This window comes from Ammodytes marinus (assembly GCF_949987685.1).
Source record: "Ammodytes marinus genome assembly, chromosome: 10".
Lineage (NCBI taxonomy): Eukaryota > Metazoa > Chordata > Actinopteri > Uranoscopiformes > Ammodytidae > Ammodytes > Ammodytes marinus.
Genome location: NC_137214.1, coordinates 27379691 through 27394677, shown reverse-complemented (window position 1 = coordinate 27394677; position 14987 = coordinate 27379691). Strand labels below are relative to the sequence as shown.

The 14987-nt window shown below is 41.5% G+C and overlaps 1 protein-coding gene across 3 annotated transcripts in view; it reads right to left on the bottom strand.

The window, feature by feature from the left end:
- LOC307256802 (CCR4-NOT transcription complex subunit 7) overlaps positions 1–14987 on the bottom strand; it is a 40702-nt gene that overhangs the window by 24374 nt on the left and 1341 nt on the right. For 2 of the 3 annotated variants that reach the window (XR_013845077.1, XM_080035900.1), the window contains exons 3-13: positions 14552–14714; positions 13919–14076; positions 13551–13679; positions 11484–11618; positions 9057–9189; positions 6710–6819; positions 6130–6255; positions 4545–4594; positions 3791–3991; positions 3266–3400; positions 2376–2502 (exon numbers count right to left, since the gene is read on the bottom strand). Coding sequence is in view for 1 of the 3 variants with exons in the window: in XM_080035900.1 (XP_079892026.1) it covers positions 2376–2502; positions 3266–3400; positions 3791–3991; positions 4545–4594; positions 6130–6255; positions 6710–6819; positions 9057–9189; positions 11484–11618; positions 13551–13679; positions 13919–14076; positions 14552–14714 (1467 nt within the window). In the remaining 2 variants the exon portion in view is untranslated. Of the gene's footprint in view, positions 1–2375; positions 2503–3265; positions 3401–3790; positions 3992–4544; positions 4595–6129; positions 6256–6709; positions 6820–9056; positions 9190–11483; positions 11619–13550; positions 13680–13918; positions 14077–14551; positions 14715–14987 lie in introns of those variants that run through there. The other variant, XM_080035902.1, reaches the window with a different exon arrangement.

The following is a 14987-nucleotide window of genomic DNA, read 5'->3' as shown; positions in this document are numbered from 1 at the left end:
GTGCGAACACACTAGGCACTTTACACGCGTACAGACGCGTATGAAATCGTCCGTTTTTCCATAGGGAACCATTGCTTTACGCGCGTACATGGCGCGTAAATGCGTCACTCGCGCTAAAGCAACATTTTCACTCGCGCTAAAGCAACATGTTTACGCGCGTATATATTACGCGCGTATATATTACGCAGCTACGCGAGGAGTTCAAAAAATTTAACTTTTGTTGCTCCTACGCGAGACGATTAGCCGCGTTGGCCAATCAGCGTTGGGCTTGACCCGACGTCACATACATTGGCAGGGTCGGAGAACAGTGTACTGTACACAGAGGCTGATGAGAGACACCGAGGAGGAAATGTATTGCGGGCGGCCGGTGCTGTATGAAGCTGCTCGGGGTTAGAAGACGTGGGGAAAGTAAACCAGGAGAATGGACTTCCTGGTTAATTCAGTGAATATGTGCGGCTGGGCTTTAGCCGATAAACAAAGTTAGCGCCGTATAGCATTAGTTAACTCACCCTGTTGTGTGCGGGCGGCTAGCGTCTCATATTATGAACCCAAACATGACGACTGTCCGCGGGACTTTCACGATAAGTACACGAAGCACCGGTGTTGATCTACGCCAGCCACGGTCCCCTGTCACAGCCAGGTAGGGTAATTTTGGCTACTTGCCTTTATGTTGTGCCGCCGTGCACCGATGCTGCTGTAACTGTGTTTGTTATGTAGCTGCCGTGAATATGCAATGCTGTTTTAATGCTAGGCTATTTGTGCTGTTCAGTTTGTCTTTTGGCACAGTTGTTGGCCGTGTTGTTGTTGTTTTTGTGTGGACATGCACGCTGTTGTGTCGGGTCGGTTCTGATCGCAGCCATGGTTGATAAGGGAAATACAATATCGGGAGGGAGACTAGGCACGTTACGCGCGTATAACCATTTTTGACACAAAATGATCAAGCAACATTTTAGCTGCGTTACGCACGTAAATCTTACGCGTGTAAAATGCCTAGTGTGTTCGCACCTTTACAGTTGTAAAACTCCCATATTTACAATGTGTAATATGGGAGTATTTTGGCGTCATCTAGTGGTGTGATTGTAGGTTGCAATACACCCTGCAATCACATCCCTTTCTGAAATTAACAGAAGCTATGGTGGCCTCCAAGGACAAGAAGCTAGTTTCTAGAGATGGCATCTTCCACCACTGCCTTAACCCATTGATGACTATGGCAATCTAGGATGCATGTCCTTAATGCCTGAGGGTTTTCTGAAAAAATAGTATGAATTGAGTCTACCAAAACCTTATTAATATCTAAGCCTGTGTAGCACATAGAAACATGAAATAAAATACATTTAAGGTTCACAGGTTTTATTTAAACATGCTCCCTAAGCGCTTACAAACCAACACATTTTTCTAAAAATCGTCAAAATTAGATGGGGGAGAAAATAAATAAATAAATAATATAAAATATTTCAAAAAAATTTGCTAAACGAGGTTATAATCCTGCTTCCTTTTAGCATGGATAGTAGTGACTGAGTTTGCAGTGAAGGGATAAAGATAGACAGATATAGGAAGGAGAAGATAGCTTTATTTTATTATTTAGTTCAGTTATCACTGGCACCATAAATCCAACTTCCCAGTACAACTGGAACTCAGACTGACTCCGGCTGTCTGGAGCCGATCAGCTGGTCCAAACGGCTGTATACCACGGAGATGAAAACGAAACTGAAACTTAACTATCGCCTGGCTGGGCTGAATTTGAGTTGGAACAGCAAAATATAGCCTAAATTCATAAATATTGTTAATAAATAGATGCAATGTGTTGTGTGATTTTCGTCAGTAGCCTATAGTAGACCTTGATTCTGCGCTCCGAACGCCACTAACTGTTCTGTAATACACTATCGCCGACACAGACGGCGTATTTTTTTATTATTATTTATTTATTAGTTTTTTGATTGTGATTTTCGGCAAACCACACATTTTTTGGGTGGTCACGTGGTCTTAAAAAAATCAACAAAACCCACCTCATGTGTATTTGAACCAATGACGGTGCATTCTATGTTGCGCACGCCATGAAAATTAGATAAAGTAACAATGCTGCACGACGCAGCATCAGGCAGGAGATACAATGTGGCATCGCGCAGCAGCCGTCATCAATGGGTTAAGACTTTCCAATATCAAGTAATGGTGAAGAGGTATTTAGTTACTTATTCTATAGCACTTCTTCCGACCAGTGCAGACACCCACTATATATGAAAACACGTAAGGCCGATACGTTTGTTTGTCCTGCGCTACTGTAGAAACATGGTGGTGTGCCCCGCTTTTATGTATATATAAAAGGCTCATTCTTAATTTAAATTCTACCCACTGAACCTTTAATAGCCCTGTCATACCTGTTTGTGTGAGGCCAGCTGCTCCTCAAGCTGCTGTGTCTCCTCTTGAATGGCGCTCAGGTAATCCTCCACAGACTGTCGGGGATGCATCCCCCGGTCAAAACGGTTGTACAGCCCTCTCCAGAACCTGTGCAAAGCAGGAGATTCACAACTCATTCTCAACTATTTTCCCTAAATTTATTTCATTTACCATTAGATAGATTTCATACAAAAACAGTCTCATAACTTATATAATAAATATAGTTGGAAATACATGTATTTACTAGCCTGGCATTCCCAGACCTGCCACTAGGCACTGGCAAATAAAATTTGCTGCGCCTGGACACTCTCCGTTGAAGCTTTTTCAAAAAGACCAGAAATCTGGGTTCACGTTTCCATTGGTTCTATCTAATATGGCCGCGCCAGAGGCCTTTGTATGGTGCTCTGGGGTGGAGGTAACCGGATGACGACAGTGACGTGCATGCGACGTCGAAGCCGTGATAGTAAACATCAAAGATGGCTGCGGATATGTTGTGTGAGTTTGAGACTGCTTTGCCTCGACCCTTTACGATTTGGAAGACGGCACTCAAATCTTTCATTAGCAAGTAAGTGGAATGTTCTGTTTTGCCAACCGACCACGCAAACGTTGAATTTAACAGTTTAACAGCTGTTCGCTAAACGAAAAGGGCTTACGTCACCTTGTGCATCGCTCTGATTGGTTGTAGTGCTATCCAACTTCGTGCAGTGGCATTTGAAATGCACGAGTAGGAGCCGCCCCTTCAGTTGGAAATTACTATTGATCGTGGCCAGACCCTCTATCGTTCAAGATATCAGGGTCTGGATTTCCAGGCTATGTATTAACCAGACTTAAACTGAAATTGTATATGTTGGTAATGTTAGTGAGCACCTACTTAAAGCAGTAGGGGGCAGTAGAGGGCCGGAGCAGCCCCTGTGTCTGGCTGTGGTCTGATCGGTACAGAGGGTTGAGGTAGTCGGCCCGGTTCGTCCACAGATAGCTCCACAGAGAGTGAGTCTTCTCTCGCAGTCTGGATTAATGTTGAAAGATAAAGAAATTATGAAAACATTATTATTGGGTTTATAGTTATTAAAATATTTAAAATAATAAATTTTGTTTGTAGCATAGGAGGATCTCTATTTGATATGTTACGTGTGTGTGTGTTTGCGTGCGTGCGTGCATGTGTGTGTGGGCGTAGGTGTGTGTGTGAGTGAGTGAGAGAGTGATTGAGTGAGTGAGTGAGTGTGTGTGTGTGTTTGTGAGAGAGTAAGTGAGTGTGTGAGTGAGTGAGTGTGTTTAAGTATGTGTGTGTAAATGTGTGGTTGTGTGTGTGTTGTATTCAATCTTCTGTAAGAGCAGATTTCTCTGCTGTGAAAACTAATTGAAAGTAATGGCGGCTGCAGCAGGTGTAAAATCTCACCCGAGTTTGATCCTGTCACGCTGGTTGTTTCCTATGAAGTTACCGTACTGACAGGAGTAGATGTGACTGTGAATGGTGATGAGGAAACGCTCGTTGAACTCAAAGGCGCAGGGGAACTGCTCCATCAGCTGCCACACGCCCTCCAGGAACTGATCTATGACCGGAGACACCTCTTTAGGGTCGCCGTCAAGATGGTGGCATCTGGGGAAGAGAGAAGGGCAGTTAGATCACAACAAAACATCAAAAATCACAGATGTGCTATGATGGTTATACATAAGAGTATTATGTGCAGGAAGGAATCATTTTGAAAAGGTAGAGCTAAAAATATAAACAAATGGTGATTCGAATGGATAAGGAGTTTTTTATTGATTTCACGAGATAACATTAACTGAATTTTTTTGTATAAACATTATTGCCTGCAATACAAGGAATGACTTTATATAAGTTTGGGTAAATATGATTTCTTATGTAATTGTAAAGATTTTGTACATTTACAGTATGTATGCATGTCTGTTGTTTGTATCTATATATGATCATTTGTGTATATGAAAACATAACTTTTTTTCAAACTTCCAAACTGCAAAATGTGACCTAATGTTGTCCATCTGCCACCCTAAATCTTTTCTGTTATGCTAAATGGTATGAAAAGTACCGTACTGTACGTGTATTGATACACACCACCATATCTGCTGAATATCAACATGTTTAACACTGTCATTGTGATGATGTAGAGTAAGTATGCCTTCAAACGAACCTGTGAGAGAACTTGTGTCCAAATGAGATCCAGTCTTTCTCGATTAGAACCTACGGGCAGAAATAAAAAAAGAAGCGTTTATGTCCTGACACAGTAGGAGGACCATATTCTGTACAGGATGGACTTAAAGGTTCAGACGGTTCACAGGTAATCCTTCTGAACTCCTTCAACCTCTGCATGGGGGGACTGGGGTCGCTTCCCACTGACTTATGGGGCAAATACAGGTTGTTCTACTGTAATTCCTTCCCATTCTGGCTTTTGATAGACATCTACTTGGCAGGAGAAAATCCTTCTGATCAAAGAAGAAAGCCATATAGGCCGAGTATGGACTAATGATTCATCTCCCATTTAGGCCCTGTTCTCACGGCAACACGAAACGGTGCAAACGGGGAAAAATTCCCGTGGTTGCACTATATCATGTACATGAAAACAGCAAACGCAGGCATGAAACCGCAAGTTTTTGAGATCTACTCCCAGGGAGGATTTTTTGGAAAACACAACGGTTTTGGTTTCGTGTGAACACCAAAACCATTTCCCCTGGTAACGCTGACGTCACGGCTCCACTTCACGTATGCATAGTCTATAACATTTGCTGTCAATACCCACATGCGAGTTATAAAGTTAGAAGACAACATAACGTGCAGGGCTTAAATAGGCCTATAACACTCGCCAATTTAGTCTGTAGTGTATTAGAAAGTTATTGATACCATGCACCCGCCACTTTGTGTGGGGAAAGATTTGTGCTCTGCCGCTTTTTCTAGCAAAATAAACTTGTGTACACGGCTCTCTCTACATTAAAAAACACTATCCATAGTTCAGCGCGCAGCGGTCAAGTTACTGTTCAACAAAAGGAGCATTAAGGCTACGGCTTCACAGTAAAAGCATTTCACTGGCTAAACATTGACAGCATTTCACCGGACAAACGTGAGTTGACTTTTATTTTGAAGTACGCCTAACAGGAAAAGTAGCCGCTCACAAAGCCCCTTCACTATCAGCATGTCTTCTGTTTTCACGAGTTCAATGCGGTGAAATAAGAGGACAGAAAGCTTGTCATTTACAATACTTGTAACCCCAAGCTTACACCAACCGCTTTATGAACGTTAGTGGCATTAATTTTCGGTTTCAGTAAGGTTTTATGCATCAAATTGTACCGGAAAAGCTATCTACTAATACCTTGTATTCTATCTACACCAACTGCTGGCCTGGCATGCTTACTACATCGATTTCGTCCCGTTTCCTCTGAAAACATGTGCACGGGTGAAGATGTCAGATAAATTGTATCTGAACGGGGTTTAAAAAAAACAGAAAACGGGAAAACTGTCACGTTTTCACCGTGAGAACAGGGCCTTAATCTATAATTTTATTCAAATGTTATTATTTAGGGAATAACACTTCCCGATTCATCTTCATGGAAATACAGGTATGCGATGTGTTTACTACATGTTTATGGCAACGGAGAAAGTCGTGGAAAATCTAATTTTTCGCGTAACATTGCCAACCATTCAGCCATGTACAATATCTAATGGTTTCGTGAATGTTAAATGGACCTTTAAAAGATTCGAAAAAGGTTGTATGGAGTATCTACCATGAGTCCTCTGATGGTCCTGTAGTAGGGATCCAGCAGCACAGAGGCCACTGAACAAACCTGGGCCGTCCGGTCCCAACCGTCTGAACAGTGAACCAGCACACTGACACCTTCCTCTGCAACAGCCTACACACACGCACGCGCGCGCACACACACACACACACACACACACACACACACACACACACACACACACACACACACACACACACACACACACACACACACACACACACACACACACACACACACACACACACACACACACACACACACACACACACACACACACACACACACACACACACACACACACACACACACACACACACACACACACACACACACACACACACACACTAAAATTATACCTCACAAACAGAAGACTTTTCTATTATTTATCTATGAGTGTGGCCTAGAAGGATTTACTGGACCATTGCATCAGACTGCATTCGTTTGGGCTAGTTGTACCTCATAACTCAGAAATGAGTACACACACAATATCTAAATCACACACACACCTAAGCTAATATTGAGTGCAGTGGTGGGGCAGACAGCAGGGATTAACCTCCAGACTGACCTTGGCAATGAAGATCCCGGCATCCAGAACAGCTTTGATGTGCCTCAGCCAGCCTGAGCCCTCTAGACCTTCCAGGAAGTCTGACATGGACGGGGAACGCAGCTCGCACACTGTAACATCAAAACACACACACACACACACACACACACACACACACACACACACACACACACACACACACACACACACACACACACACACACACACACACACACACACACACACACACACACACACACACACACACACACACACACACACACACACACACACACACACACACACACACACACACACAGTAACATCAAAACAAACACACAGCTGTCTCACCAGCAGGAAACACCAGACTTTATTAAACCCCGGATCTGTTTTCAAATCACCAAGAACAATCCACAAGAATGAATTTGTGCATCCCGTGAGAAAATATGGGTCACACTAGCGTATTTTCTTTGTGAAAAAGAGGGCACACCAACTTTAAGATGGGTGGCTGTTAAATGGCCTATTCAAAAGCCCCTATGATGTGGCCTCATGGCAAAAAACTATCCGTGGAACTGTCCCAACAGGTGCCACTCCAGATGAAAAGAAAGTGATAGAAAGAGTGCCCCTATGGTTAAAACAAAACATGCTTAATTTATGTTTTAAGGTGAAACCAGAAGGGCAATACCTTTTATATAACCGGAGTGTTGAAGTTAGATACACTGGTTTGAAGATATTAAAAAGTGCACTGAGGCACCCTGGACAAAAATGGCAGGGGTGGTTGCTGTTTTATTTTGATAGTTATGACTATGGTTATGTCATGAAAATCAAGATCTATTATCTCAGAATAGTAGATATAAGATGATATTTTAATTCTTTTAGATGACTTTTCCTTTTACTCTACACTATTTACATACTACAGCTGTCGTCATTTGGTTTGTACTTTGCATGCAGTATGCATACAATTGGGACACACTACTACGTCATTACATTGCGCCATGAACTTGACCCTGTTGCTTATTGATCTGTTGCATCGCTGGTTACGCTCTTTGAGTGGATCAGTCGATGTGTGACACAACTTCTACTGCAGGGGATTGTGGGTCAGAAAAGCCAAAAAAGTATGCTGGCTTCAACACTGCATAATGTGGAACACCAAGATGTCTTACTACATCTGGGCCTTTTTGGCAAACTGCATTTGAAGTGTATGTATTGGGACATCCTAAATCTTTTTCTGGTATACTAATAAATAGTGTATAAGTTCATAACCATATTGGAATGAACAGTGCATCTGTTCGTTTTGTTAATGTGTATTTTAAAATATGTATGTATGACGTGGGCAAACACAATAACGCAGACAAGGCAGAATTCTATACAGATCCATTTCTGTGCCATTAGGCTTCCTGCATTTTGTTTGATTATCTTGTAAAAGAAAACCTAAATCTGAAATGTATTTTTCCATCGTCAGGGTTCAACATCAATATTTGTAAGTTCAAAGAGTGACTTGAACTCTGTTCTCCTCAGCTGACTCAACTCATTTGCTCAGCAAATCTATCACGTTTACATTCGTACAGTAGTTCAGACCCACTTTCAGATAACAGTACGAAACGTGTGCTCTTAAGCTGTTTACAGAAGTGACAAAGTGCTTTTTGCCGACGCTGCAGTGGTGTGCTGAGCTGTAAGTGCGCTCTGAGGCCACTGACAGGGAGAGCGGGCAGGTGAACGGGTTCATTCAACCTTTTGTAACTCTTACTACAGTCAGTGTAGTCTTCCAATTAGAAGCAATGTTGTAGCTCATTCTGCCCAGGCTGGGGGGTCTTTAAAACCTTCTTAAAGCGGGCATGTAATCGGGGTAGAGAGAGCCATGCAGGCGCTGTCTCCGGCATTTAGAAAGACTTCCCCTGTGCTGCCAGGGGGCAAAGAGTTATCACAACTAAGAACCGCTATAAATTTTCAGACCAGAAATCACATCATTCTCACGCCCTCGGCCTCTCTTTGGGGGATAAGGTCCCGGACCGTACACTCTCCAGGAAACCAAAATAGCTCCGAAATAAAATCCAGATGGATTTGTAAAAGTCTTTCTAGGAGCACCCTGCACAATACCCAGAAATTCTCCTGTGGGCTCATTTGAGGCCTGATTGCGGCACAGTCCCGGTCCACATGGGGGCATGCTGTATGGAAGCCACAGGGGGAACAGAGGGGCCCTTTAAAGAGGCAATGCCAGAATATATTTCATTCTACAAAACAATGATGTGTTGAAACATTTCTGACATGGTGATGAATGCACTGCTGCGGCTTCCAAATGCGTTCTCCAGGAAATAAACAAAAATATAAATCAGTACGAGAAGTTATTTCAGAAGGACGTTGTAATTACCTTCTTGCACTTTTTGTTGGCTGTTCCTCATCACGTGGATGTTCTCGATGCCGATGAACTGGAACTTAATGTTGGAGTAGTTGTCTTCGTTCTCATAGCCTTTCCCCGCAGCTCGGTTTGCGATCGCATTGAGCTGGAAAGACATTTGAAAAATCGTCAGAACCTGCTTAGTAGACACCAAAATATAATATAATATAATATAATATAATATAATATAATATAATATAATATAATATAATATAATATAATATAATATAATATAATATAATATAATATAATATAATATAATATAATATAATATAATATAATATAATATAATATAATATAATATAATATAATATAATATAATATAATATAATATAATATAATATAATATAATATAATATAATACAGGTCCTTCTCATATAATTAGCATATTGTGATAAAGTTGATTATTTTCCATAATGTAATGATAATAATTGAACTTTCATATATTTTAGATTCATTGCACACCAACTGAAATATTTCAGGTCTTTTGTTGTTTTAATACTGATGATTTTGGCATACAGCTCATGAAAACCCCAAATTCCTATCTCAAAAAATTAGCATATCATGAAAAGGTACTCTAAACGAGCTCTTAACCTAATCATCTGAATCAACTAATTAACTCTAAACTCCTGCAAAAGATTCCTGAGGCTTTTAAAAACTCCCAGTCTGGTTCATTACTCAAAACCGCAATCATGGGTAAGACTGCCGACCTGACTGCTGTCCAGAAGGCCATCATTGACACCCTCAAGCAAGAGGGTAAGACACAGAAAGAAATTTCTGAGCGAATGGGCTGTTCCCAGAGTGCTGTATCAAGGCACCTCAGTGGGAAGTCTGTGGGAAGGAAAAAGTGTGGCAGAAAACGCTGCACAACCAGAAGAGGTGACCGGACCCTGAGGAGGATTGTGGAGAAGGGCCGATTCCAGACCTTGGGGGACCTGCGGAAGCAGTGGACTGAGTCTGGAGTAGAAACATCCAGAGCCACCGTGCACAGGCGTGTGCAGGAAATGGGCTACAGGTGCCGCATTCCCCAGGTCAAGCCACTTTTGAACCAGAAACAGCGGCAGACCTGGGCTACAGAGAAGCAGCACTGGACTGTAGCTCAGTGGTCCAAAGTACTTTTTTCGGATGAAAGCAAATTTTGCATGTCATTCGGAAATCAAGGTGCCAGACTGGGGAGAAGGAAATGCCAAAATGCCTGAAGTCCAGTGTCAAGTACCCACAGTCAGTGATGGTCTGGGGTGCCATGTCAGCTGCTGGTGTTGGTCCACTGTGTTTTATCAAAGGCAGGGTCAATGCAGCTAGCTATCAGGAGATTTTGGAGCACTTCATGCTTCCATCTGCTGAAAAGCTTTATGGAGATGAAGATTTAATTTTTCAACAAGACCTGGCACCTGCTCACAGTGCCAAAACCACTGGTAAATGGTTTACTGACCATGGTATTACTGTGCTCAATTGGCCTGCCAACTCTCCTGACCTGAACCCCATAGAGAATCTGTGGGATATTGTGAAGAGGAAGTTGAGAGACACCAGACCCAACACTGTGGATGAGCTTAAGGCCGCTATCGAAGCATCCTGGGCCTCCATAACACCTCAGCAGTGCCACAGGCTGATTGCCTCCATGCCACGCCGCATTGAAGCAGTCATTTCTGCGAAGGGATTCCCGACCAAGTATTGAGTGCATAACTGAACATAATTATTTGAAGGTTGACTTTTTTGTATTAAAAACACTTTTCTTTTATTGGTCGGATGAAATATGCTAATTTTTTTAGATTTTTCTTTACTTTTTTGCCAAAATCATCAATATTAAAACAATAAAAGGCTTGAACTACTTCAGTTGTGTGTAATGAATCTAAAATATATGAAAGTCTAATGTTTATCAGTACATTACAGGAAATATTGAACTTTATCACAATATGCTAATTATATGAGAAGGACCTGTATAATATAATATAATATAATATAATATAATATAATATAATATAATATAATATAATATAATATAATATAATATAATATAATATAATATAATATAATATAATATAATATAATATAATATAATATAATAGTCTTTATTGTCATTGAACATGCACAACACAATCGGATACAGTCCTGTAAGTGCAAACACCAGATAAGTGCAAAAGAGGTAAAATAGACTCTAAATTACTATAAAAATACATGAAAGGAATGAAACAGTATGGTTTTACACAAACCTATGTTACATAATTTGGATCATGGCTCAACCAGGACAGAGCCAGGATGTTTTGTCAGGGCTTTTGCTGTGAGCAGAATCCAGCTGGCTAAACGCAGTACGGAAAATAAAGCAGCCCACCTGAACATACAGTATATGACTATAACAGTTGTATTTTCGCAGGCCGTTCTCCTTATGCACAAAGGGCTCACCTTAGGCCGGGTGTCCACCACATACATGAAGTCGCTGCGGGGGTTGGACCTTAGGATGGCCTCCAGCATCTGTTCATCCTCCAGGCATCGAGCGCTGAAGCCGGACAGGGGCTGGCTGCTGCGGCAGATGGCAGCCTGGGAGGAGGCAAGAGACACTAAGGCTTAATGCAGGAATGTTAACTGGTCCTGACAGTGGACAGCTATAGTGCGTAACTTTTTCATATAAATGAATGTCTGTTACATTCAAGCCATCGCCAAACAAGTTGACACAAAGTTCATTAAGCCGATCAGCTCCACAAAACTCTTTCTGTATTTCTCAGTATGGCAGCGATTACAAACTGGGTTTGTCTCCTGACAGTGTCGCAGGAAGAAGTGCTCAAAAAGTGTCCAAGAAATGTTTCAGATCCATGCGCTACTCATGTAGATGCGCCGACTGTGTTGTTGTAATAACTCATAGGGGAAGCAGAAGTTACGCACTATAGCTTTAAACTGAATCGTTACATGGGATGACAAAAAACAAATCCAATTTGTGAGAATCGTAATGAATTCAAATTCTCAGTGCTTTTTTGTTTCTTGCGTTTTCGATTTAAATGAATCAACCACAGAATTTCCCCAATTTAATGTCCACAAGGGAATGGTCAAGAGGCTGTTAGAGTAGTCGTCCCTTCAGGCTCATGTACCAGAGTGGAGCCCCTTTGCACGGACTCACTCCACACACTAGACCCTCAATCCTGGGAAGCTGACCTCACACACATAAAGCACTCCCAACTGTCCAGTCAATGATGAATAGAATGGATTATGAATGTTCAGTTTTATTCCTGATTCAAATGGACTTCTCCTCAAGGGACAGTTTTCCAACTTGACAAAGTGTCTGTTTAGAGTTCATGGTTAAAGGTGCAGTGTTTAATAAGAATGTATTTTGGCATCTTCCAGATTGCAACGCTCCCTTCCTAACTCCTCCGGTTTGGAGAATTTACAGAAGCTACGGTGGCCTTCAAGGACAAGAAGCTAGTTACTAAAGATGGCATCATCCACCACTGCCTCAAGTCTTTATACAACATCAAGTGATGAGGTGAAGATGTATTTAGTTATTCATTCTATAGCATTTCTTCAGGTGCATTTCTGGGGGACACCCATTATATATACAAATGTTTAAGACTATAAAGTTTGTCCATTCTGTGCAATTGCAGAAACATGGCAGCACAGCATGGCGGCATGCTCCGCTCCTTTGTAGATACTAGCTATGGTGCCATCAGATCATCATCAATTTCACTTATATTATTTCTGGCTCAGTGTTTATATCTGGTGTACAGTTTGTTTATCAATTTCTGCTATACCAAAATTGAAAGAAAGTTAAAATGAACAATATTTGTATTGTCCAACAGCAATAACAGCCGCCAGAAATCATCTGCATGCAGTTTCAATAACTCATCAGCAGTGACTTGATGTTTACTTCAGGGGGTTTGTGACTTTCAAGGACGCTTTCAACAAGCAAAGCAAACTAAAAAGAAAATAGTAATATGTCATCATGACATTTTATGTCTTAATATATGATCTCTTATCCATGCCAAATATTTGCTTTGACAAGCTTTTTCTCTAAGAAGTTTCATTCCATTCCAGTGCAGAGTCGGAGTGAGAGTTAGAGTCACTGACAGATTGAGAAAAGTCGCCAAAGCTTCACGCCCTTTGACTTAAAGGTGGAGTCAGCCATTCTGGAGAATGTTTGTTCTCAAAAACAGTGCCAATACCCTCACACTCGCTACATGTTTGTACTGTGTGAGCTCTGAAATAAATCTGGTGTTGTAAGCTTGTATGTGAACAAAGGGGGCCCACCGAAGCAAGCAACATGTCCGTTTACAGAGCCTAGGCTGTGTATTAACACTGGATTACTTTTTCAGTGCACACACAGTACAGACATGTAGTGGACTGTGAGGAGATATTTACTGATTTTGGCAAAAAGGGATTTTGGCAACACGCATTCTCCAGAATCGCTGACTCCACATTTAACATGAGTTGTCATAGGAATTCATATAACATGTAACGAAAGAATGTATGAAGTCAACTTGCATGGTTTTCTTTGGAGTAGTACGACAGAGTAGGGAATCTTCCTCTGCTTCTGAACTTGGAGCTTCCGGCTATGACCGGAGGAGTGGCTGACTCCGGAACAAACAGGTCAGCCGGGTAAGTGTCACTCACCTATGGACAGAAACACAACCACAAATGGATATGTTGTTTATCTTATTTATATATATTTTTTTAACTTTTTATTAACTGAATAAACTTAACTTGCCAATTTCAACTGGAGTTTTCCTTGAGTATTTTGAAAGGCGCACATAAATAAAACTAATTATTGTTAATATTATCAAAAGCTGCCGCCATGTCCATATTAGGATAAAATAGGCTGACTGGTCAAAGCTGTCGACACACTGACTGACCTTGTACTGTGTGTTGACGGGGGAGAGTTTCCAGAGGGAGTTGGGGAGCCCCATTCTGCTGTAATCAGCCCTGAGATCCAAGAAGTCCCATTCCAAACGTCTTTCTTCCTCGTCAATGTTCGGCTTGTAGGAGAAGCAATACAGCTCCTCGTAACTCTCTGAAAAGAGGCACAACAGGGGATGACGGCTAAAGGTCAATGTGCAAAAATATCAAATTTGTATGAGATTGACAAGATGTGTTGCAAAAGTGGAAAAAATGTAAATGACGGCCTGATCAATATTATAGTTTGAGACTGCCACTGTTGCAAATAATTAGGGAGAACTTGTTTTTCAAAACATCATATTAGCTGATAATAGCTTTCTTATGTATCTTTATTGTAAAACAAATAAACAACTGAAATGCCAATATCAGACAATAATGTTGAAGCTCTGATATACTGGTCTGGTTCTAAACCACATTCAATCATTATGCGTGTATTGTGATTAATGTGTTTATGTAAATTATATTGCACATCTAAACTGCAGGACCCCAGGAGGAATAGCTGCTAGCTTATGCTGAAACTACTTGGGATCCAAATAAAGATACAAACAAACACATAATCTCCAATATGATATCTGTTGTTGACAGTTCACCTGGCTGGGAGAGCCGCTGCAGGGACAGGTGGACGTCGTGACACTCCCGCTCTCGAGGAACCACGAAGTGAAGAATCTGGAAGTTCTTACAGTGAACGATCAGAGGACATCCTGAGGCCGAGGGGCTTTGCTTCTCCACACTGCACACCAGACTGTGAAGCACCTGCAATGGGGACACATCATGAGACGCACATTGATATTGTATGGTGTTGTATTGCAAACATCTTGCATGGACGCACATAGTGACCAAAGGTTCTAAAGTGAAAAGCATGCAATTTCTACGGCTGTATTTGTACGTAGCTGGCTTGTGCAGAAATAGACCTAAAAGGGTTCTTGGACAGCTGCCATCTGACCTTTTAGACAGAAAATACCCAGTTTCTGAGGTTAAATTGCACACAAACACACATAAAAAAGCCCTCAAAAGTCAGCGAGAAAA